Raw genomic sequence first — 23742 nt, forward strand, 5'->3', positions numbered from 1 at the left:
CTGAAACAAAATCTGAATGCGACTCCAAATGGTTTCTCTAGGCAAAAGGACACTTCCAGAAGTATTGCTCTGCTGCATGCCCCTGAAGTTCTTACTAGTTCCTCCTACTAAACCTTCATGTCACTACAGGAGGCAGTATTAAAGGAGAACTATGGGGTTCTATCTTTTTTTATGAATGCATTCCTTAGGCTAAATAAGTAAATAATGTAGTTTACTGTAATTAGCCAAAATGCACAGGAAGGCTGTAAAACCTTATTTTAGGTGGTGGGCGGGGCTAAGCGCCGCAATGAGAAGACATCCCAACGTATCTGACGGGATCCTCCCCACTGATGATTGACAGTGATTCTTGAGAGCTGCTGCGCGTCCACGAATATATGGACATGCGCAGCAGCTCTCTCCTTACCTGCATGTCCCCGTATTATATTCGTGGACGCGCAGCAGCTCTCAAGAATCACTGTCAATCATCAGTGGGGAGGATCCCGTCAGATACGTCGGAATGTCTTCTCATTGCGGCGCTTAGCCCCGCCCACCACCTAAAATAAGGTTTTACAGCCTTCCTGTGCATTTTGGCTAATTAGAGTAAATTACATTATTTACTTATTTAGCCTAAGGAATGCATTCATAAAAAAAAGATAGAACCCCATAGTTCTCCTTTAATGTGGAGGTCAGCAGGAGGGACAAGCGAGAGTTGTTGGAGATTTAAAGGAGATCTATGAGGTGAGTGATTTCCACTCATCCTCATAGTTAGAGCCGACCTGTGACAAAGAAGCTGTCACAGGTCGGCTCTATCGATCGAGAAGTGAGCAGAAACATGCACTGATCCGTTCACTTCTCGATCATCTCCCTGCAGAGAGCGTTGACTGTCAGTCACCACTCCCCGCAGGGATCCCCTCTCCGATCCTCCATCCCTGAGTGAAGGAACGAACGGGGGAGGGAACGGGCACAGCTGGCTCTGCCTCTAGATAGGCAAAGTCAGCTGTCACTCACGCTGCTGGGTGGATCTCAACAGTAATGTCGGGATCCGTCCCAGCTGGGCGGTCACAGTATATCGTGGGGCATAGCTTTAGTTCCCAAAGACGTCTTGCATTTTAAAACCTTTGGACCCTCTAGATATCCTTGGCATTTAAAAAGTTTGCTTTAGCATGTTCGTCCACTCTCGCCTTTTCTATATCTGGTGGGGGGATGCCTGATAGAATTAGCAGAGATGTGGAAAGCTCAAATTTCAGAATATATTTTCATCTTCCTCCTCCTTGATTCTTTGTGTTCCGGCTTCCGCTTCCCATGCCATGGCATCGCCGGACGAACGTTTTTTCAATGGGCAGTTCAAGCTCTGTTGAATCTGAGTGTTATTACTGGCGTTCCTTTGGCAGAATGTTTTAAAAGTTTTTACTCAAACCTGTTTACAGTTCCAAAACCCAGCAGAAGACTTTGTCAAATTCTGGATTTGAAAGCACTCATTACGTTTTCTAGATGGAATCCATTTGGTCAGTTGCTGCCTCTCTTAGAGAAGGCATTTTTTTTGGTGTCTATAGATACAAAGGATCCCTGTATTTCCAGCTCATCTGCATTTCTTTCATTTTGCAGTAGGCGACCTTCATTATCAATTTGTGGCTCTTCCCTTTGGGTATGCTACGGCTCCAAGGATTTTTTGAAAAGTTTTTGCTCTGGTTCTGGGATTTTTTCATCACAAGGGCATTCCCATTATCAGATACATAGACGATCTTTTACTTTGAGAACAGTCTCTTCCTACCTTGGAGCTCAGTGTCTAGATGGTGCTACGGCCATCAGAGGACTTTGGGTGGATTCTGCATATTGAGAGGTTGTCTCTAGGTCAGTCACATCGCTTGCAGTATTTGGATGTTCTGTTGGATACCCTTCAAGGACAAGTGTCCCTTCCTCAGAACAAAATATTGAAATTCCAGGATCTAGTTTGGTTGCTTTGAACCCATCGCCGTTTCTCTCGAGTACCTGCATGGGAATACTGGAATTGATGGCGTCAACAAACGAAGTGGTACCTTTTGCTCAATTCTATTCCAGGACCTTACAGAGCAAGATTCTTACAGCATGGGGCAAGTCTCCTCTATCACTGGACAACTTGTTAAGATTGAGTACCCCGACTAGGATGTTTTTCTGTCGTGGTAGATGACATCCCCTGCGTCAACAAGGGGAAAGTAATTTCTTCCCATAACTTAGAAGATTGTAATGACAGACGCCACTCTTGTGGGATGGGATCTTCTTGGATTATATGTCTGTACAGGGTTGTTGGTCTGGGAAGGAATCAAAACTTTGGATCTATGTAGTGGACTTGAGGGCGGTTCATCTGACGTTGTTTTACTGAAACGTTCTTCTGTCTGAGTATCTGATTCAAATTCAGTCAGACAATGCTACAGCAGTGGCATACATCAATCATCAGGGAGGCACCAGGAGCGTGTCGTCAGCAACTTAAGTACATTCGATCTTGGATTGGGCGGAACTTCAGGCTCCAGCAATTTTAGCAGTGCACATTGAAGCAATAGAAAACTGGAAAGCAGACTTTCTCAGCAGACAACATCCTCCTTTTCCTGTTTCTGCTCATTCTACTAGGGCAGATAGTACTTCTTGGGCATTTCAGTATCAAGCTTCTGTTGCTCAAATTGCAAGACTGCAACTTGATCTCCTGTTCACACTTTACAAAGTTTTATCAAGTTGATGTTGCTGCCTCTTCTGGTGCTAGTTTTGGCAAAAAACATCTTCAGGCAGCTGTGTGACTGAGCTGGTTCTGGCAGTTTTTTTGGTGCCCGCCTCCCTTTTTTGAACACCCCTACGTCTCAGAATTCTTCAGAGCTGTGTCCTTCAATTGCTGATAGTGATAGAGAATATAGGATTTTGTTCTTACTGTAAAACCCTTTTCTCGGAGTCCATTGAGGGAGGCAGCTTCCTCACCTCATTTCCTTGTGTACTGCGTGCTACAACAGGGAGGGGGCAGGAGTTATGTCTTTAAAGTGGCAGGCTTTTAATTTTTTTGCCTAGTGTCCATTTCTCCAGGAGGCAACAGCATAACCCTACATCTTATAATTCTTCAGAGTCCTCAATGGACTCAGAGAAAAGGATTTTACACTAAGAACAAAATCTTTTCATTTATCCTCTCATAAAAGAACAGTTATATAAACAGTCAGATTCTCCTATATTACCAGATCTAAAGCCTGCTTTACATGAGGTTAACCTGCTGTACATGAAATGTTTACTATACCTCTTCTGTATACACCCCACTGCTCTCCTCCTGAGATGGTTCTATTTTCAGTTGAAAATGTCTTCTTATTAGATGTTAAGTGATTTTGCATAAATGTTTTATATTTGTTTTCATCTGAATGCACTGAAATAAACAACCTTTTTTTTTCTTCTTCTTTAGGGTTGGACAAAGTTTTATGAATTCTCTCTGTCAGATCTGCGTGCTGCATATGATATTATTGATCGGCTGTTTGAAGGTATGTCTTCAAAGGTGGCATTTTAGCCTTGCAAAATAATTTTATAAATAGATGTATAGTCTTTTCATGTTTTTTTTGTGTATTTAGATCTAAAAAGCTTCAGTTTCATAAGAGGAATTTTATTTACAAACGTTAATGTTTAAAAAAAAAAAAAAAAAATGTTTGCAGTTATGATCAATAATACTGTGTAAACATTTTAGGCACTAGTAAAAAAAAATGTTGAGACCAGGGCTCCTTGTTTTTCTTTTTACTGAAGTTCTTTACGAGTTTGGCTGTATGTTTGGGGTCAAAGAAAAGAACATCGTACCTATTGTGAAACCTGAAGGAGGCAAGGCTTAAATCTCAAGATTATCAAATAATTCTGGAGCAAAACCTACTGCCCTTTAAAAGGATAATGACCCAAAAGACACAGCTAAAAGCACCTAAGAACAAAACATTGGACCATTCTCAAGTGGCCTTCTATATACTTAGATCTGAAGCCTTTTAAACATCTATGGAAAGAGCTAAAACATGCAATCTTGAGAAGGCATAGTTCAAACCTGTGACAGCTGGAGCAGTTTGCTCAAAAAGTGTAGGCCAAACTACCTGTTAGTAGGTGCAGAATTCTCAATGAGAGCTACAGAAAGGTCATAGGTTAAGGGTCCTATCAAAATGTTCTGGTAAATCAAAAGTATGAAAAAAATATCTGACTATTTCAATATATTGTACAAAATAAAAGATAAGGTTGTGTCGATTACATAGATACCAAATATGTCAAGCCTGGAAATTGCATGTGCCCACAAAATAGCACACAATTGTGGCTCCCAAAAATATCAGTAAGCAATGTTTTAAATGCCTTTATAGCTCATCAGTTTAACATTAACCATGAATGCAGGTCCTACAATTATTTTTCTCAGTCCGGCACGTGTGGCAATATTTTGTTTAGATACACGTGGTTGCCTTATGTATACATTTGCATTCAGATTTATTTTGCTAATAAACCCCCTATGTGATAGCATTGGGCATGTGACAGGTCTTTATGGAGACATCAGGGGTCTATTAGACTTCTCATGTCTCCCCTGCCCTCTGCTGCAACTGATCAAGAACAGACTCTGCCTTTATTTTATTTATTTCCAATTTTTCAGCCATTATTTTGACAGCACTGAAACCCCAGAAATGTGCCATGCTTGTTTTAACTACTTCAGACCAGGGCTCGTGTGTTTATGTTGCCTATTGATTAATGATTTTATATACCGGTAACACATTTGTAATTGTTTACTGCAGTGTTGGAACACAATCCCCCATGTGCTCTTTATTACTTAAAGGCAAAACAGTCACTCCAGCAGGTTATTTAATAGCGTAAAAATGGTAAATTGATGTGTGCATTTTAGTTGCCTAGCAGTTGTCCACATTCTTAGGGAGCAGCAGTTGCAAGTCTCTGTAGGGCAATGATCCATGAAGTAATGGGCTACCTGTCTATGACCAGTGTTATCTGAACTGCGGAAAGGGCTTCCACTTAGGGTGAGTCATGAGTCTCAATGCTTCAGAAATTAGATGCATTCTAGTTTAACCTTTTAAGAGGAACTGGACAAATCTGTTGGTAAAGCTAAGAACATTCTTTCATTCAAGCTGGTTGCTGTGAACGACCACTTCTTTACTATAATCCCAAAGCCAAGTTTTTTTTAAATAATTCCCCAAAAGAAATGTATTTAATTTTTATTATCTCTAAAACACTTTTTTTTTTCAGGTGGCAGAAACTTCCAGTGGGAATTTGTGCATGGTCTCTTAGAGAACGCAATCTATGGAGGACGTGTAGATAACTACTTTGATTTACGAGTTCTTCGCTCCTATCTGGAGCAGTTTTTCAATTCTCATGCTGGAGGATTAAGGGGAAGCAAGATGACTTTCCCGTTGTCTGTATCTCTGCCGAATTCCAGCAGCATTATGGTAAGATGTCTTCTTATTTATTCTGTGTGTTCTATTTTTATGATCAATGTTTTAGATAGTAGAAGCATTATTGTAATTATGAGATAGACTTGTGGAGACCATCAAGCTTTCAACCAGACTACCGTGTAGTACACCATTACCTTTTTAAATGGTGTGAGATGACATCTCTTCCATCACAAATCCATTGAAAAAAGTGGGTGGCATCTTTGCCCCCTCCATAGGACCATAACAACGATATCACTTTCTGGCAGCCAGTTTCCCTAGTTGTGAAAGACTTTTATCTTTAAACTCCATATACAGGCAGTAAATCAGTCAGGTACAGTAAGTAAGGATTGGAGTGGGTATAATATTACATTCAAGTTTATCTAAAACAAAAAACAAATGTAATATATTGCGGATTGACTGTCCTTAAATGAGGTGGCTGCATTAGTTTTCCCCTTTTTTAGCCTTTCTTTTCTTTATTTATACCTGGTAATCCTGCAAATAAGGCACTTCCTGTCCCTAGATGGCAACATTCCCCCCTCTACTAAAGTTATTGAGGGATTAATGGTTGAAAGTTAGGCTTGACCTTAAACATATCTGCTTTTGTTCCCAATACATGGATGGGGTAGGTATTAGTAGTTTACAGAAGACAATACAATTGTTTTGCTTTCTGTTACAGGAAGTGATATAAACACTTAATTTCTGGTAAGAACAATAGGTATTTTCTGTACTTGCTGAAAGTATCGATGGCCTGAAAAAAAAAAGAAGAAAACTAATGCAGCCACCACACAAGGAATGGTGAACCTCAAGTTTTTGGTTTTGATTATCCTTTAAAGTGTATCTAAAGCAAAAACATTTTGGTTTGCTTTGGATTTGGGAAGAGGTCACAACTTTAGTTAGGTTTTTATTGCTGCCTCCCTCGGGAGATGTACCCTCTCTTTGTCCTGGGGACCCTCAGTCTGAAAAAGGAAGACCTTTTAAGCAGTTTATTTTTAAATAAAGGAAAAAAATACAAATTACAGTGAAAACATGACTATTAGATGTACATGGTGCACCTGCAGTAACATACAGTCCTCAGCATAAATGAGTACACCCCTTTGGACAGTAAGATTTTAATCAGTATCTCAGTAAACACAAGAACAATTATGTGAATTCATGATACCTTCAATGAAATGCAGCTCCCTGACACCAGCAGCACTCATGCAGCCCAACAGATTGAAACTTCCACCACCATGTATTTTTTTTGTGTATGGGCTTTAGGAGAGGCTTCCTTCGTGGACAACACCCATGCATGCCATTCCTCTGCAGTGTACGCCGTATTGTGTCACGGGAAACAATCACCCCAGATTGGCTTTCTACTTCTTTATCTAACTGCAGTGAACATGCATGGCGCTTTTCTTCAACCCTTCTCGTTAGGAGACGCTCCTGTTGAGGTGTTAACTTCTGTGGATGGCCTGGACGTCTCTGTGAGATGGTTGCAGTTCCATCTTTGTTACATTTTTGTATCACTTTTGCTACAGTATTCTGACTGATAAGTAAAGCTTTGCTGATCTTGTAGCCTTCACCTTTCCTGTGTATATTATTTTCTTTCTCCGGCCTTGTGACATTTCCCTTTCATGTGGTGCCATTGCTGACAGCATGAAAGGGGAAGGGGTTTTCTTTGTTAAGTAACGCCCTTTTATAGTCCCTTGTTTGCTGGACATCGGTGTAATTAATAATTATACTCACCTGTTGTGAGTATTCTTGTTAATTAGGATTTTGTTGTGTAAAACTCAGCTTTGCTCCTTTGACTTTCATAGGGGTGTATTTATTTTTGCAACATGGTCTTGAATTAATTTGTTAGTAAAAATACTTTTTGTGTGTGCAAATTAACAAATCTTGGTTGCAATCAATGGCCCACATTTGTAGGAGTATTTTGTAGTATAGTATCCCATATAAAATGTTGATTCTGAAAGAGTAAAGTTTTTCTGACAAATCTATTGGGGTATACTCATTTATGCTGAGCACTGTCTGTAAAAATATAGCTTTTGTTTTTATAGTTTTTATATACAGGCATGTGAAAAATGAAGTACGTCCATGGAAAGTATTGACATTTTCAACATATTTGAACCGGCAAAATGAAGATTTTTATTCAAGCAGTGCCAGCAGATAACGTGATATACTTGAATAAAAGCACAAGAAAAAGGGGAGCTCAAAGGCACATTCACACCTACATGTGAATCAACCTCTGCTTTAAAACATTCAATGGTGATTGATTTAAGGTGTCTGTGCTACCTTTGTAGATGCAAATGTGGGGTATAGGTGTGGGTTATGTCCTTGACACTCATTAAAACTAAAGAGGTGGCTTGAATGCATTTTCTAGCAAACTTGTAATTTGTTCCAGTTATTATTATATATGCAGTATATTTCAGTCATTTGTCTGTATACTTGGTGGACTTTCTTTTTTTTTTGCATGGTATCTGGTTAAACTGAAGAAAACCAGTAAGCCCATTATTCTACTTTGCTACAGGACTATCGCAATGTGATTGAAAGTCTCCCAGAGGATGATAAGCCGGCTTTCTTCGGTCTTCCAGCCAATATCGCCCGTTCATCACAGCGTATGATCAGTTCACAGGTACCTGCTCTAAAGTAATAGTTTGTCTTTACAGCTTGAAAGAGAAACTATTATATTACAAAACAAATGTAATAACCTTTATCTTACGCCAAAGTTGTTGCTTTTTGTTTAGGATAGAGCAGGAGATGTTAAAATCCCTTGATTTTATTTTTTTGATTTTATTTTTTACTGCTTTTGTCCCATTGGAAAGCTTTTCCTGAGAGAAGATCTTTCCAAAGTTAGGAGGGGGCAGGACTTAAAAGGCACCCCATTAGAAAATGTTCTTTTATCTCCTTTTTTGGTTTCAACTGTAAAATTGTGGATTTTCCCATCACTTTCTGTCACAATGATAATGCTTGCCAAACAGAGAGGTTGAGTCTCCCTAGGGCAGGGATGTGCAGTCAGGGGAGGCAAGGGAGGCAGAGCCTCACCTAGTATTATGGCGGAAAAAGCTGCCAGCTTTAAGTCTGAAGCTGACAACTTTTTCTCCATTATGAGCAGCTTGTAACAGGTTACAGAATGGGGAAAGCCTCCCCGCTGTGTAACCTGTCATGGACGGAGCGCTGCCTGTTGATTACAGGCGACACTTCATCCAGCTTTTGACAGCTAAGTTAGGTTACACAGCAGCGGGCTTCCCCACTGCTTGTGTAACCTAACATAGTGAGGCAAGAGCTGCAACAGCCTCTACTTGCTGTTAGAGGCTTGAGCTCTGTGGATGGTTTGGACCAATGGCAAAGCGTCATTAGTCCTAGCTGTCCAATCAAAAAAAAACCAAAACACTAAGGACATCTATCTGGATGCCTCACCAGAGACGAGCAAGGGAGGGACAGGGTGGCTCTTCTCTGTCTCCTCCCTTCTCCCTCCTCCACACATAGCTCAGTGACCAGGTTGGGGGCAGGACGGGCAGGGGGAATGCCTAACCTAGCAGGAACCTTACTGCACGTCCCTGCCCTAGGGAAGACACAGGCAGCAATAAAAACCTGACCAGAGTTTGACACTTCCTCACTGTATCCAAAACAAAACATGTTTTTGGCTTTAGATTTTCTTTAAAGCCACTATATACAATGTGCCATATTTGTAAGTCTTTTGATTAAATATGCACTCGCTACTTTATTTGCCATGATATTTTATAAACATATATATGATAGAAAACAATGTCTGCTAAGCTCCATCCTTTGGAAACACAATGGTTCACTTGACATTTGACGAGTGCGTTCGATCTCTTTTAGGGACATGTTCTGAATAGACTTTATATATTCTTCTGTTTGTGTGGATTTTACTCGGGGGTACTGCCATCCAAACTGGCCCTTGTGTTGTTTCTGTATGACATTGGTGCAGAAATCGAGTTGTAAGAAAGCTTTCCATTCTATCTCTGTGGAGCTGCAGAATATATAGATGGTATATAAATGACTAACATTTATTAAAAAAAAAAATTAAATCCACCTTTTCTTTTCACCACTGGAACACAGTTTCATTTTAGGAAAGCTGTGAATCTGTATGTCCGAAGGTTCCAGTCATTGAGATGTTAGGATGTCTAGTGGTGTTAGATCAGGCACAACTCGACTTGATTATTTTTTCGTAACTCATCAAAGAAGAGTTTTCAATTCACATTATGGTGGGATGATTACAGGGATTTAAGCCCTTATGGGTAGTCCAGAGACCCGCAGGTCTCCATCCAGAGATGAGGCAGGTGTTAGCTGGAGCACATGACTCAAGTTGTGATTACATTATTCTTACTATTAAGGACATTATTCTTACTATTAAGGCAGCTGTTTAATGAAGGTAAATTATTGGAGGTATAAGAACCAGAGGGGGTAAAGATGTAGGGTGACATTGTAAGTTCTTGAGATATGATGTTGCAGCTCCTACCTCTGCTTGGGAAAGGTTGTAATATTGATGGACATTTTTAACTCCTTCTTCAAACCTTCTGCTCTGGTCTTTGTCTTAAATGTGTACCTTGTTGTCTTCAATAGATTATTCCCTGTCCTTTTATATGACTGCTGAGTATTGCCCTTAGTGGTAAGCCCTCCCATTCTGAGAAATATATATTCTTAATAGTATTGATTGGTCCCCATTGTGTAGGGTTGTTCACACTTCACTGCACCTTGTATATTGTTTTGCTTCATTAAGGGATCTATCATGTATAGAGGTGCACCGAAATGAAAATTTCAAAACCGAAACCAAAATGTAAAAAAATGTCAGGATATAGTAACCATACCATGTCCTCAATTATTTACAAACACTCAGCGATCACTGATCGCTGAGTGTTTGTACCGCTCTCCTTCCTGACAGCTGTCACAGGAGGCTGAGCGAGCAGAGCTCAGCCTGCTGTGACAGCGATGGCTGTCTCCGTCCATACACACCGCTCTGCCGAACTGTGACAGGAGGCTGAGCGATGCGGGGAGGAGAGACGCTGTCCGCTCACAAAGCTCTTCTCTCGCAGCGCTCGGCCGCCTGTGACAGTTTCTCTCTTCCCTGCTGGGACGCAGAGCAGCGCCCAGCGGGGAGGGGAGAAAGAATGGATACACCGCTGTATCGGCCAGAAAATGGCACTTTCAGCATTATGCCAAAAATCAGGTGTGTTGTTATATATGCAATATAAACATAAAAATAGTGTTTAAAAATCGTTCTTCCTGACTATAATCTTTTTATGCCGCATTTTAACATCAAAGCATGAGAGAGCTGTCTGGGAATCAGTGTGAAAATAAGTCTTGGAAGTTTCTTTGTTTCGCTTTCATCTACAAGGTCATCAGAAGCTTATATGCACCCTTTTCACATACTGTTTGTCGCCATTATCACTCCGAACTTATTATGGGATTTGCAGAGCGTAGTCCTGAAGCCTTTAGGAAAGGTTAGAATGTGTGAGTTATTGACTAACAGACAGCCAGACATGAATAATAAACCAGCATGGAGGCCCAGATGAGAGAAAAGTGTGAACTAAAGTTGGCCACGAGCAGTTAGATCCAACATCTCAAGGGTTGGGCACTCAGATTTGTGAAGAAGAACGCTACTCTAATGCAGACAGAACATTTTTTTATCAAAATGAGAGCTAATTCAAATCACTTAATGCTGCTATTTAGGACATAATGGTTAAATGCACCAATACTTAATGGGCGGGCAAGGAAATCAGTGAGTATAGCACCAGGGTAAACATAAGGAAGCATAGGTAATCCTATACACAGTATATATATATATATATCTCGAATGAATAGGCATTACCTAGTGTTTGTAGTCCTACAGCTTGTGTGTAAGGAGTTATTAACAAATTCACTGTAAAGAAATTCCAATTCATATCTGTTAGTTGTCTGTTTTTCTGTGATGATAACTAAAGTTGGCCACAGACCTTACAACCATCGCAAGACTTTTGTCTTGCGATGGTTGTAAAGTAATTTAAAAAATGTACGATCTGCCCATCTGCAGATCGATCTGCCCATCTGCAGATCGTACTTGCGATAATGTTCCGATGACCGCAATGCTGAACGGGCAGTGTGTGGTTGCGCACACCGGCCCGTGCGGCTTTTATCTTACGAACATGCCACACACCCGCTGACAATCGTATGATTCTCAGCAGGTTTTCGAACATGTTCCTAAGATAAAAGTCGTGCGACCGTACAGTAAAAACAGTTACACGCCTTCCACACACCTTGCGATAATCATACGATCGTGGGATTTCCCGCGATTATCGTACGATTATCGCAAGGTGTGTGGGCACCTTAATACTTATGAAATGGAAATAGCTGAGGTTTGCTGTCATTAAAAGATTGGTTGGCATTTATTAACCACAACTTTTCTCTATATAAACTAGCTAAAAAATAATGGTGACCTCACCAATCAGTTATTGATAACTGGCTTTTTAAAGTAAGGTGAAGGACTTTGCACAGAACAAACAAGTTTGAATCTTCTTTAATTGTTATATGGTAAATATTATGCAGCATTTCTAAATAAAAAACAGTACCTGTGTCACAGCGGAAAAGATAGTTTAGAGCCAACCAGCCTCTGGCTTCCTCAGGTTTCGGCAACCAGGTACTAGCTCTATTCTTCTCCTGGAGATCTGAAAACATCTGAGATGTTCTGGCTCCCTGTATCTCGAGTTCAAACTAGGTGATAGCTAGAATAATAAAGCGCTGATTATTAATGGCTGAGGATTCTGGGAAATTCAGGCCCGTCTAATCCTTACAAAGGTTTTATAATTCATACAGTGATTTGGCATATCATGCTGCTGATTCATTAGCTGCCTAATGAGCAGTAGGTGGCACTGGAAGATGACATGTACTGCACAAATAAGGGGATAGTATAGTCACAATAATAAAACAATATTTTTTTTGTATGTTTTGGAAAGAGTAGGAAATGGTTAAAACTACTGTCCTTTCTTTTATTTTGTATTATTTGCTTTCATTTTCTCATTGGGGAGCTTTCCCTTAATTTCCTGTCTGAGAGGCACAGCAGGAAGTAAGAAGATCTCTCCACAGCGAGATAATAACCCTTCTTAAGCAGTTGTTACCACAACACTTTCCCCATTGTAATATTTATCCTAATCACCTTTTTCTGTGACAACGCAAACATTTTGGATTTGCCTTCCTTTAATGTCTCAGTGCCAATAGTCACCAGGACCTATGGTAAAGGCTGATTTCTCTAGCGGGGACCAAGGCAGCTATACAAATCTGCAAAACAAATGGCAAACGCACTCATCAACTCATAACCAGCTTTAAAGTGAGGTGCACATGGAAGGGCTTTATACAGTACAACAGCAAAAAGGTTTCCCAGCACACTCGGCAGCCAGCATTAAAAAAAACCTGTCTAACCGCTAAGGCTAGAAATAGAGGTTTTAGATACACGTCTTCTGCAGAATATGTGAAAGCCGCACAGCCTCGTCAAGGCTCCTCTGTGTAGTGTGGTCCTAACTCTAACCTATGAGAGTCTCCATCTTGGAGCACATGTAGCAAAAGATAAAATTGTGCTTACACAGAGGGGCCTTGACGAGGCTGTGCGGCTTTCACATATTCTGCAGAAAACGTGTATCTAAAACCTGTTTTTAACCTTAGCGGTTAGACAGGTTTTTTTGCATGCAGGCTGGTGAGTGTGCTGGGAAACGTTTTGCAGCTATACAAACCTGCCAGGGGTTGTAATCCCTCTAAACTTCTGCATTCTGCAGTCACTCTCCAGCTACAGAAGCTTCTCTGGGGGACCCCTGATGTCTCCATAAAGAGGACCTGTCATGTAAATTGGCTTCTTAGCCCCCTATGTGATAGCAATAAAGTTGTGTAATAAAAAAAATTTAAACATTTTTTTAAAGTCCCCCCCCCCACATACACACGCAGATATGTGTTGGGTGCGCTTACGTGTGAAAACGTGGATTGCCTATTGTGCCACACATGTTACATATCACAGCGAACGTCGGAGTGAGAGCAATAATTTTAGGGCCATTATTCACTGATAACACGAAACTGATGAGCAATAAAAGCATTTTAAGCATCGCCTATGGACGATTTTCAGCGTGGTCGTTTTTTTGCGATTTTTCGGGCGCACGCAATTTTAAGGCTTGACATGTTTGGTGTCTATTTACCTGACGCGGCGTATTATCTTTAATTTTGCAGCTCATTTCCTGTGAAATGTGGATAAACTTGCAGTCATGCCTAGAAAGAGTCCCTGAAATAACCCTTTTCACACTGCATGACCCATTTGCCAATCTATATCTAATAGATCTCATTGTGACCATTACCATTTTTTTGCATTCCCACATCTAGCATCTCTTCTCCACTTTGTTAAACTGATTAGCCAAGGTTTTCCACTGCCAAGAGCAGCAGACATTTATTTTGTTCGTACTTAACCTTCAGCAAGCTTTTTGAATGCGGCTTTGTAAAAATCATTTGTGCAGTAGAAAGATGTTGCGCTGTGACAGATAGTGTTAGTATATGGGATGAAATGATGCAGTACAGCTCTGAAAACAGCCTGCAACAAAGTGACTCATCCTCTTTCCTTCAGAAATCAGCGGAACCCTGCAGCAAAATGCAATCTAACAGACATTCATATCTCACCATGTAGATGGCAAATCCTTTTGCTTGATGTTTTAACTTGTTACTCCATGAAAACCTCTTACAGTGCTCTAGATTGGCTAAGCCAAGATTTTGATCAGTTTTAACACAATTCATTTTACTTCAGGATTTAGTCAGGAGAACTAGATGACCAATACTAGTCATCACAGGTATATAGAAAGGGGATCTAAAATTGTACCTCAGACTGAAAAAGGTATCAATCAGGAACACCAGGTAGATGTAGAACTTCCAATGAGCCCTTATATTTTATGGAAACTTCTCTAAATGTGTTTTTATATTGTGCTGTGCGTTAGTGCCTCTACGCTTTCTATGTTTTTTAATAGGGTTGTACAGGTGGAGAAAACAACATTGACTGTATTACACAGATTGTATAACAGCAGTGTGTTCAGCAAGAATTTACAAAGCTTTTGGCAAGCTTTAAGCACCTTTGCTAAAGGCTTAGCTCCAGTTTGGGAATGTTAACCACAGATCCTAATAAGAGTGCTGACTGCCACTTTAAACAAGCTGCTATCAGGCTTCAGTAGGGCTCAGTGCTACTTAAAGAAGAAGTCTCACTAAAAATGTAAAATTGTTATTTCATCGTACAGGGGACCAAATGCATATAGCACTTGGCCCCAATGCCCAATAAAACCATGAATTATGTTAATGCTGGATCAAGCTTCACCTCAGTCTGATGCCTAAAATATAGGCGTTCCTGTGGAGGCAAGGTACAGCCAGCCCTAAGCCCCCTCTCTTAGCTGACTGATCATGAATAAACAATAAGCGCTACAGAGCTGCTGGCTACTAGTAAACATACAGGACATCGGCAGCTTCCAGAGAATGCAGGTCATGGTGGAAAGGTTTCATCAATGCTTGCACATCATTTCTCTATCATGGCCAAGCTGCTGCATACACTACATCTCCCATGACCACTTGAGGAAGTTTAGGCATGGCCAGCTGCTGATTGACAACCTACAGACCTGTGAATCAGTGGTGATGAGGCTGAAAGCCATGGCCTCACTATGCCACCATGGACTGCTGTTCTCTAAGCAGGTACAGTCAGTGCAACAGTGACAAGACTGCCCTGTATTTATGAACAGTGGGACAGTGTTATCACCCAACAATGGAGGTGGCATGTGTGAACTTTACTGGCAGAATCAACAGGCAATTTGCTGCATAAATGTTTTTTTTCCCTTGAAATAGTTGTATTTTATTGTTATGGCAACAGTATGTGTGTTTCCCTCATTGGTGCCGAAGGCCTCATTCACATCGACTTGTACACCTGTGCAGTGTTCACACCCCTACAGACACCTGCTCCCGGGAGGGACAGGTGTAATTGTGTGCAGCCACCTGTACATCTGTATGGGAGGACATGGCTGCTCACGGCTATACGCCTGTCCACCCGCACTTGGACAGTCTGCGTCCAAGTGCAGTCACCCAAGGAGGTGCAGGTTTGGATCAGCATGTAGCCGCATGCAGCTGCTTCCTCCCATAGGGATGTACAGACAGCTGCATGCAAGTACACTCTGCACCTGCCCCCCCTGAGCAGGTCTCTACATCGAAATGCATGCCGTATGGATGTGCACGCCCGTGTGAATGAGGTCTTAAGGTGCCCATACACTGTACGATTCTTGTACGAGAATCGCCGGAAATCCCGCGATCGTACGATAATCGTACAGTGTATGGAAGGCGTGCGACCGTACAGTAGAAACAGTCTTCCGTCGAACAAGCAGGCTTGAAAACCCGCCGAGAATTGTACGATTGCAGTGATCGGAAGCCCGCCCCTCAGCGTGGCAGGCTTTCGATGATCGCAAGTAAGATATGCCCCTCCAAGAGGGGCAGATCGAACGAGCTTTTAATAAGCTTACGACCATCGCAAGACAAAAGTCTTGCGATGGTCGTAAGGTGTATGGGCACCTTTACTCTCACTGTTTACACACTTGTCAATCACTGATCTTTCTTACTACTTACCTTCAGCATGCAATGATACATTGTGATGAACATTGCAGTGAATAGAGGAAATCTAGCCACACAGAGGGCAGCAGTAATCAGATTACTTGAAACTTGCTCATTCTGTAGATCTTCAGCCACTTCAGTCACCTCAAATGAAATTCTAGATAGAAATGCCTGATGCTCGCTGTTAGGTAAAACCAGGATACAGGTGTGTATTTGGCCTGTCAAAAATGTTAACCCTTTGCTGCCACTAGAGTACTAAGTAATACATCTGTGATATCAGGCAGTATGGATTCATTTATCCTCATAGTCATAGCTCAAGCATTGAAGTCATTCTCTTGGGCTGCTCAGCTCACCCTGATTCCCCTTTTTTTCCAAATCAAAGACTGAGCAGCTCAGCTTTTCCTGCTCTCCCTGCCAGCAGTGACTAAGTACACTTCCAGTGTTTACATCTCTAATGTGAACACAGAGCAGACGCACTGGGAGAGAGGTGCGGGGTGAGCTGGACTACTGAGAGGGCAGCTGGGAATTTTGAAATTGAATTTCCTGCAGCTATAGAGGTCAGTGTATTGTTTTAGGGATCATTTACTGCTTGTTAGGAAAGTGGAAATACTTTCAACTTCAGGAACTATTCACATCAAAATGTAGTCCATTGATTTCTGTATGTAGTGGTGCGTTGCATTAGTTAGCCCATTTATTTTGATGGTTTCAGTACATCAACTTTTTTGATGCATTTATTTTACAAATTCCAGTACCTTTGGGTATGGGAGGAACCGGCTACACTCCCTTTGCACTCCCGCAATGCAATGTTTAGTGTCTCCGTATCCAGTCACCAGGCCCAAGTGCTATACCTTAAGGTCTGGTTCACACTGAGCGTTTTGTAGCGCTTTTTCTGCCCTAAAAAAACCGCTCCAAAAATAAATCCTATCATTTGTATGGCCCTGCTCACATCTGACCATTTTGTCGCAATAAGCAAAGCTCCTGTCGTTGGATAAAGTACAGGAGCTTTTATTGGCATACTACAGCTCATTTTGGCCCTAAAAACTCAATAGGAAATGCTTGAAACACGTGTTTGCTGTATTTTTGCATGCGTATTATGTGCTACAATCTGCTCACAAAAATGCGAGTTTTGGCATATGCATAAAAACACGGTCACCTAGGTGTGAACCAGGCCTAAGGGAGCAAGCATCTACTGACCACCAGGGAATGGTGGCCATTTGTCGGAATCTCTTGAGGATGGAGAAGGAAGTTAAATGGTGGATATTATCGATGAGGTAAGGTAAAGGAAACCTGTACTGAGAAACTCTGAAGCTGCCATTTCTGACCTGCTTCTGCAAATTCTAATTGCCTAATTGTATTGTGTTTCATTATTTTGAGTCACTGACTCAAAACTAGCATGCAGCAAGTAAAGTTTCCATGAAGTCAGAATTTATCAAATACATACTACTGTAGTTCTGGATCAGTAATTCAGATGATTGATTCCAGAGGAATCACATGACAGACTAGCAACTAACATTTTCAGAAGGAGAGGTGAGCAATAGCAGTTTACAATTTTATCTTACAACATAGTTTTGAGGCACCAAAAGGTACCTGCTATACATTATGGGAAAGGGGGTATTTGGGTTTGTTTTTATAACACAGATGAGCTTTAGGAGCATACTCACTTATTATTCTTGGTATGACTGACTGCGAGTGAGATTTATTATTCTTTCACCCATTCTGTACTCTTGTCTAGAACACTCACAAGTAAGTTGGAATGCTGTGCATTTCCTGCAGTGTCATAATGGGTTGATACAGTATAAATAGAATTATTAGTCTGAGTAGTATTTATGGCCATTCTTTGTTTTCATACAGCACAATAGCAAGTCCAGGATTATTTCCTTTTACCTGTATATCCTATAAGTACTTTACAACATTCACAATTTATAGTAACACTTCAGTTCTGCAGACATTCCAGAAGAATCCATTGATTTCCTTTTGTGCAGTCATTGTTTATGGCCCACAAAATAAAATAAGCATTGCTGTAATATGTAAAAACATTTTAGGGTCACAGAGCTATTCCATGGTTCGGTACATTTAAGCCATCTTATATATAAAGATCTTTGCTACAAGTATGTACTTTTGTTTATGGCTAAAATGTATATTTCTAGATTTTTCAAATGAACACCAAGAACATAGCCATAGACCAGTGACGTGCAGTAGGGGCCGTGCTAGGTGAGGCATTCCCCCTGCCAACCAGGTCACCGAGCTATGTGTGGAGGAGGGAGGGAGAAGGGAGGAGACGGGGAGGAGCCACACTGTCCCTCACTTGCTTGTCACTGGTGAGGCATTGAGATCGATGTCCTCAGTGGGGTTTTTTTCTTCCTATTTTTGATTTCACAGCTTGGACCAATGGCTGTTGCAGCTCTGGCTTCACTATGTTAGGTTACAGAAAGCAGTGGGGAAGCCCGCTGCTCTGTAACCTAACTTAGCTGTCAAAGTCAGATGCAGTGCCGCCTATAATTAACAGACAGCGCTCCGTCCATGACGGATTACACAGCGGGGAGGCTTTCCCGACTGTGTAACCGGTTAGAAGCCGGTCTGAATGGAGAAAAGGATTCTGGTGATGTGGTGATTAGGCCCAGGACCTCGTTCTTGCCTAAGGTAGTTTCTGCCTTTCACCTCAACCAGGACATAGTTCTTTCTTCACTCTGTCTGCCTCCAGTTCAATGAAAGGTAATGTCCCTCAATTTTTTTCAGATGTTGTTCAGGCTGTGAGAGTCTGTTGTTCAGCTGCTGCTTCTTTCCGGACAATTCCTTTTTGTAATCCCAGAGAGACTTTGTATGACTGTGCATTCCACCATGTGTAGGTGACTCAGACAGACCCTCATCTAAGCTTATGGTCTTGAGGTTCAGGCTCCACTCTTCCTTGTCAAGGCACAGCCTACTAGAGCTATGAGTGCTCCTTCTTTTTTTTGGCATCAAGCAACTATTTCCCAGATTTGCAAGGCTAAGTTCTGCCAGATGGATGTCGCAGCCTCGTCTGATGCCAGCTTTAAAGAAGAACTATGGTGTTAAGGCTTTTCCCCATAGTTCTCCTTAGGGTAACGGGAGGACACAAACTAGCGTCCTCCCGTCACCCTAGGCTCAGTATACCGCGAGCTGTAGCTAGCGGTATACTGAGACGCCGCAGTACACCGCAAGCTGCTGCTCGCGGTATACTGAGACGCCGCAGCTGAAGCGGATCCCGACAATTATGCCGGGATCTGCCCAGCTGCATGACTGACAGCTGGCTCTGCCTATCTAGAGGCAGACCCAGCTGTACCCGCCCCCTCCCCTGTCCGTTCCGCCAGTCAGCGCTGGCGGAGCGGGGAGGGGGGAATCCAGCCCCTCCCCTGTCACGGCAGAGAGCTGTGACAGGATTGAGAGGTGAGCGAACGCCGCTATGTGTTCGCTCACCTCCCGATCTACTGAGCCGACCTGTGACAGTCTCATTGTCACAGGTCGGCTAGAACTATGAGGTGAGTGAAAAGCACTCACCTCATAGTTCTCCTTTAAGCACAAGGCCCTTTGAGCTGCAGGCATTCACCAGTTTTTTGTTTTTTAATGGGCATGTTAGTGACCATTTGCCATGTTGCTCACCCATTAGTTGAACTGCTTTTGGACATCCCAAAGGTATTTCAATGGACACAAAAAAAAATAGAATTTTTAGTACGCTACATAAAATCCATTTCTGCTGCTGGTTTGGGTTTCTTCAATTTAGCAGACTTTCAGACATTTAAAATTTCTGCCAACATAATAATTCATAGGATTCATCAGTTGTGCAATTGAAAAAAGTTAACCTGTGTCAAAAAGGGAAACAAACTCACTCCCTGCAGTTGCATGTTTTGGCTCCTGCCGCCCCTGCAAACATTCTGTGCAAAAGTCAACAATACTGTATCGTCAGTATTTGCAGGCTTCTAGACATACTCCCTTTCTGCCATATGACAGTGCTTTCCATTCAGGTGTTGCATTATGCCAAGGTAGCATGGCTCACACTTCTAGACACACTCCCTTTCTGCCATATGACAGTGCTTTCCATTCAGGTGTTGCATTATGCCAAGGTAGCATGGCTCACACTTCTAGACACACTCCCTTTCTGCCATATGACAGTGCTTTCCATTCAGGTGTTGCATTATGCCAAGGTAGCATGGCTCACACTTCTAGACACACTCCCTTTCTGCCATATGACAGTGCTTTCCATTCAGGTGTTGCATTATGCCAAGGTAGCATGGCTCACACTTCTAGACACACTCCCTTTCTGCCATATGACAGTGCTTTCCATTCAGGTGTTGCATTATGCCAAGGTAGCATGGCTCACACTTCTAGACACACTCCCTTTCTGCCATATGACAGTGCTTTCCATTCAGGTGTTGCATTATGCCAAGGTAGCATGGCCCACACTTCTAGACACACTCCCTTTCTGCCATATGACAGTGCTTTCCATTCAGGTGTTGCATTATGCCAAGGTAGCATGGCTCACACTTCTAGACACACTCCCTTTCTGCCATATGACAGTGCTTTCCATTCAGGTGTTGCATTATGCCAAGGTAGCATGGCTCACACTTCTAGACACACTCCCTTTCTGCCATATGACAGTGCTTTCCATTCAGGTGCTGCATTATGCCAAGGTAGCATGGAAGCTTGCCCAACACTGGGAAGTATTGTCAGAGATTGAGGTGGAGGAAAATAGTGGGGAAGGTAAATACATGTAGGAAGGAAGGAATTTGTTTTTTTGTTTGTTTTTAATGTGATTGCCATTGGTTGGGGACAAGAAGGAAAATTGGTTCTCTGATATAAGAGTAAATTGGCCACTGCCTGGCAGGCATTTTGTTATACAGGTCAGGGCCGGCCTTAGGCCTTTAGGCGCCCTGTGCGAGAAAGCTTTACAGCGCCCCTCAGTGACCACACCCCTCAGTGGCCACACCCTTTAGTGGTCACACCCCCAGTAACCACACCCATTTATCACCCATATTTTTGGTAAAATATAAAAAGACGGGGTCACGTCGGGTAAATAGACACCAAACATGTCAAGCTTTAAAATTGCGCGCACCCGCAAAATCGCAAAAAATGACCATGCCCAAAATTGACCATAGGTGACGCTTTAAAAGCTTTTACCGCTCATCAGTTTAGTGTTATCAGTGATTGATAGCCCTACAATTATTGCTCTCATTCCGACGTTCGCGGCGGTATGTAACACGTGCAGCGTAATGGGCGAAATCGTCGTTTTCACACATATACGCACCCGACGCCTGTTTGCATGCGTGTATGTATGGGGGGGAACATAGAACAATATTGGACCTCTGAAAAGTACAAGCATGCATATGTACTCAGTACTTGGTTTGGGCCCCTTTTGCAGCACTTACTGCAATTACTTTTGCACGATATTCTAATTATTCGAGTTTCACCTGTATATTAACACAACCTGTTTTCATCTTCCAAACCTAAGTCCACTATGTATCCATCAGTCTCTGTATTTTATAGTAATCTATAGTAAACAAGTCTGTATTGCTTATGAGACCAGACTATGCCGCATACTATACTGCATCTGACAACATAAAATCATGTTGTCAAAGTAATGAAACACAACTCTATGCAGAGCTGGTGCAATGCATAGTACAGAAAGAGGAGAAATGAACCGCAGTGTTCAAGGTCTGCTACGTCTGGGTCACACCAAACTGACTAAATCAAATTAGAGGTGACCACACCAGCTAAAGAAAGATAATAAGATGATAAAAGGATTTCTTTAGTTTCATGTGACATTTATCAGCGTATAAAACCTTTACTGAATCAAGTCCCCTGCTAAATAATAGCTGGCTGCAGTGCAAATAGCAGCAGACATGGGTTTGTTTTCATTTGTACGGGCATTTTTCAGCCAGTGGACTTTTCCTAGAAGACCTAGATATCTAGTCCCTGTACTTTTCATTCATGTTTGAAGATGTATGGAGAATGAGAGCTTTCTATGATTATAGCTAATCTTTTAGAACAAACCTTGTTTGTTTTCATTGTACAGGTAGGTGGCACTAGAGCACCTGTAAAACTTCTATTTCTGAACAATCCTTAAAGGTCTAGTGAGATTAAGCTAAATCATTTGAGATTTATCAAAAACGCTTACAGTTCTTTCGTATTGTAAATATTAACTTAAGGAGAAAGTGACATTGTTCTGTGACATTAGTGTAGTAAATTAATGTGGTCCCCACACCAACCTAACTCCAGAAAATGACTGGTAATTATCATGATAGGCAGAATTGCAATTTATTTATTCTCATAAAGCAAAACCATAAACAGTTTCATTAGGTAGTCACTTCCAAAATTATGTAAGGAAGCAAGCACTTTCTTAACCAGTTGACATCCGCGGTGTTAAACCCCCTTCCCATCCAGGCCATTTTTCAGTATTCAGCGCTGCGGTACTTTGACTGACATTTATTCCGTCATGCAGCGCTGTACTGAAATGAATATCAACTGCATCACAACTGTGTGCGCAGTTGCATTGCGATATTTTTTTGATGCGTTCCGATGCATTTATTTATTTTTACTAAAATGCTAATTAGACAATTAGGCCACTTCCTTTTTCCTGTCAGAGCATTTCATTCGTTTGTTTTGGAGCTCAGACATGCTTGCCTTGTTGGCAGGCATGGTGATAGTGTTGGCTGTACCCAGACATCCCAACTCTCCCGGACGCTCCGGGAGTCTCGCGCTATTGGATAGCGGCTCCCGGCCGCCCAGGAGAGAAACACTTCCTCCCGGAAAGGTTTAAACCTTAAGTGTGAATACAGCACGAGAAAGCACATAGGAAAGCATTGTGATGTATTTTGGCTGCAGCAGCCAAACTGAACGGACTGCATCACAACTGCATATGGTGTGAAATAACCCTCACTCTCTCTCAGCCAGGTTCTAATCAAATGCCCTTGATTAATTGATCATCAGCAAGTGGGACCACCTCCTATAAGGCAAGGTTCACACCTAGGCGTTCGTAATATGCACGCTTTGGGACTAAAATCTATTAGGCTGTATCCTAATGGATACACGCTGAAATCCGCCCCAAATAAGCTCCTGTACTTTTTCGGGCGTAGGGCATTTTCAGGCCGTCAAAACGCGCTGAAATACGCCCAGGTGGGAACCATGCCCATAGGAATAATAGGATTTCACTGCTTGAACGTTTTTCAGCGCTTCCATCAGCGCTGCAAAACGCCCAGGAGTGAACCCAGCCTTAAAGCCAAAGGTTTAGCAGTTTGCTGGTCTGGGGTATTCATGTGTGTGTGTTAACAAAATGCCAAGGAGGCAAGACATCAGCACTGATCTAAAGGTGCCCATACACCTTACGATTATCAGACAAAACTTTTCGTCCGATGATCGAACCGTCGTACGATTTTCGTACGACGGCCCCATCCTGCCCCGATTATGGAAAGGTTAAATCAGCCGTAGTTAAAAAAAAAACACCTGGAGACTTGCGGTAAGTGACCGCAATTATTTTCGTTTGCGCATGCGCCGTGATAATCGTACAACTTTTGACGCAAGGAAACGCCACCAACCATGCGAACATCGTACAGTACTATAGGTCGGGCATTACATTCACACGTTACGATTGTCGTACGAAAAGTCGATCGCATACGATTATCTTACGATAATCGTAAGGTGTATGGGCACCTTTAGAGAAGCAATTGTTGCTGCCCAACAATCTGGGAAGGGTTATAAAACAAATACCATATATATATTTATATGTATATATATATATATATTAGGGATGCACCGATACAAGCATCGGTATCGGCGG

At 41.9% G+C, this 23742-nt stretch overlaps 1 protein-coding gene across 1 annotated transcript in view; it reads left to right on the forward strand.

Moving 5' to 3' along the window:
• The window catches only part of DYNC2H1 (dynein cytoplasmic 2 heavy chain 1), a 315198-nt gene that overhangs the window by 202192 nt on the left and 89264 nt on the right, over positions 1-23742 (forward strand). The window contains exons 80-82 of the mRNA XM_018567326.1: positions 3389-3464; positions 5191-5390; positions 7882-7986. Of these exons, the coding sequence (XP_018422828.1) occupies positions 3389-3464; positions 5191-5390; positions 7882-7986 (381 nt within the window). The remainder of the gene's footprint in view (positions 1-3388; positions 3465-5190; positions 5391-7881; positions 7987-23742) is intronic.

This window comes from Nanorana parkeri, unplaced genomic scaffold (genome assembly GCF_000935625.1).
Source record: "Nanorana parkeri isolate BGI_ZX_2015 unplaced genomic scaffold, ASM93562v1 scaffold1029, whole genome shotgun sequence".
Lineage (NCBI taxonomy): Eukaryota > Metazoa > Chordata > Amphibia > Anura > Dicroglossidae > Nanorana > Nanorana parkeri.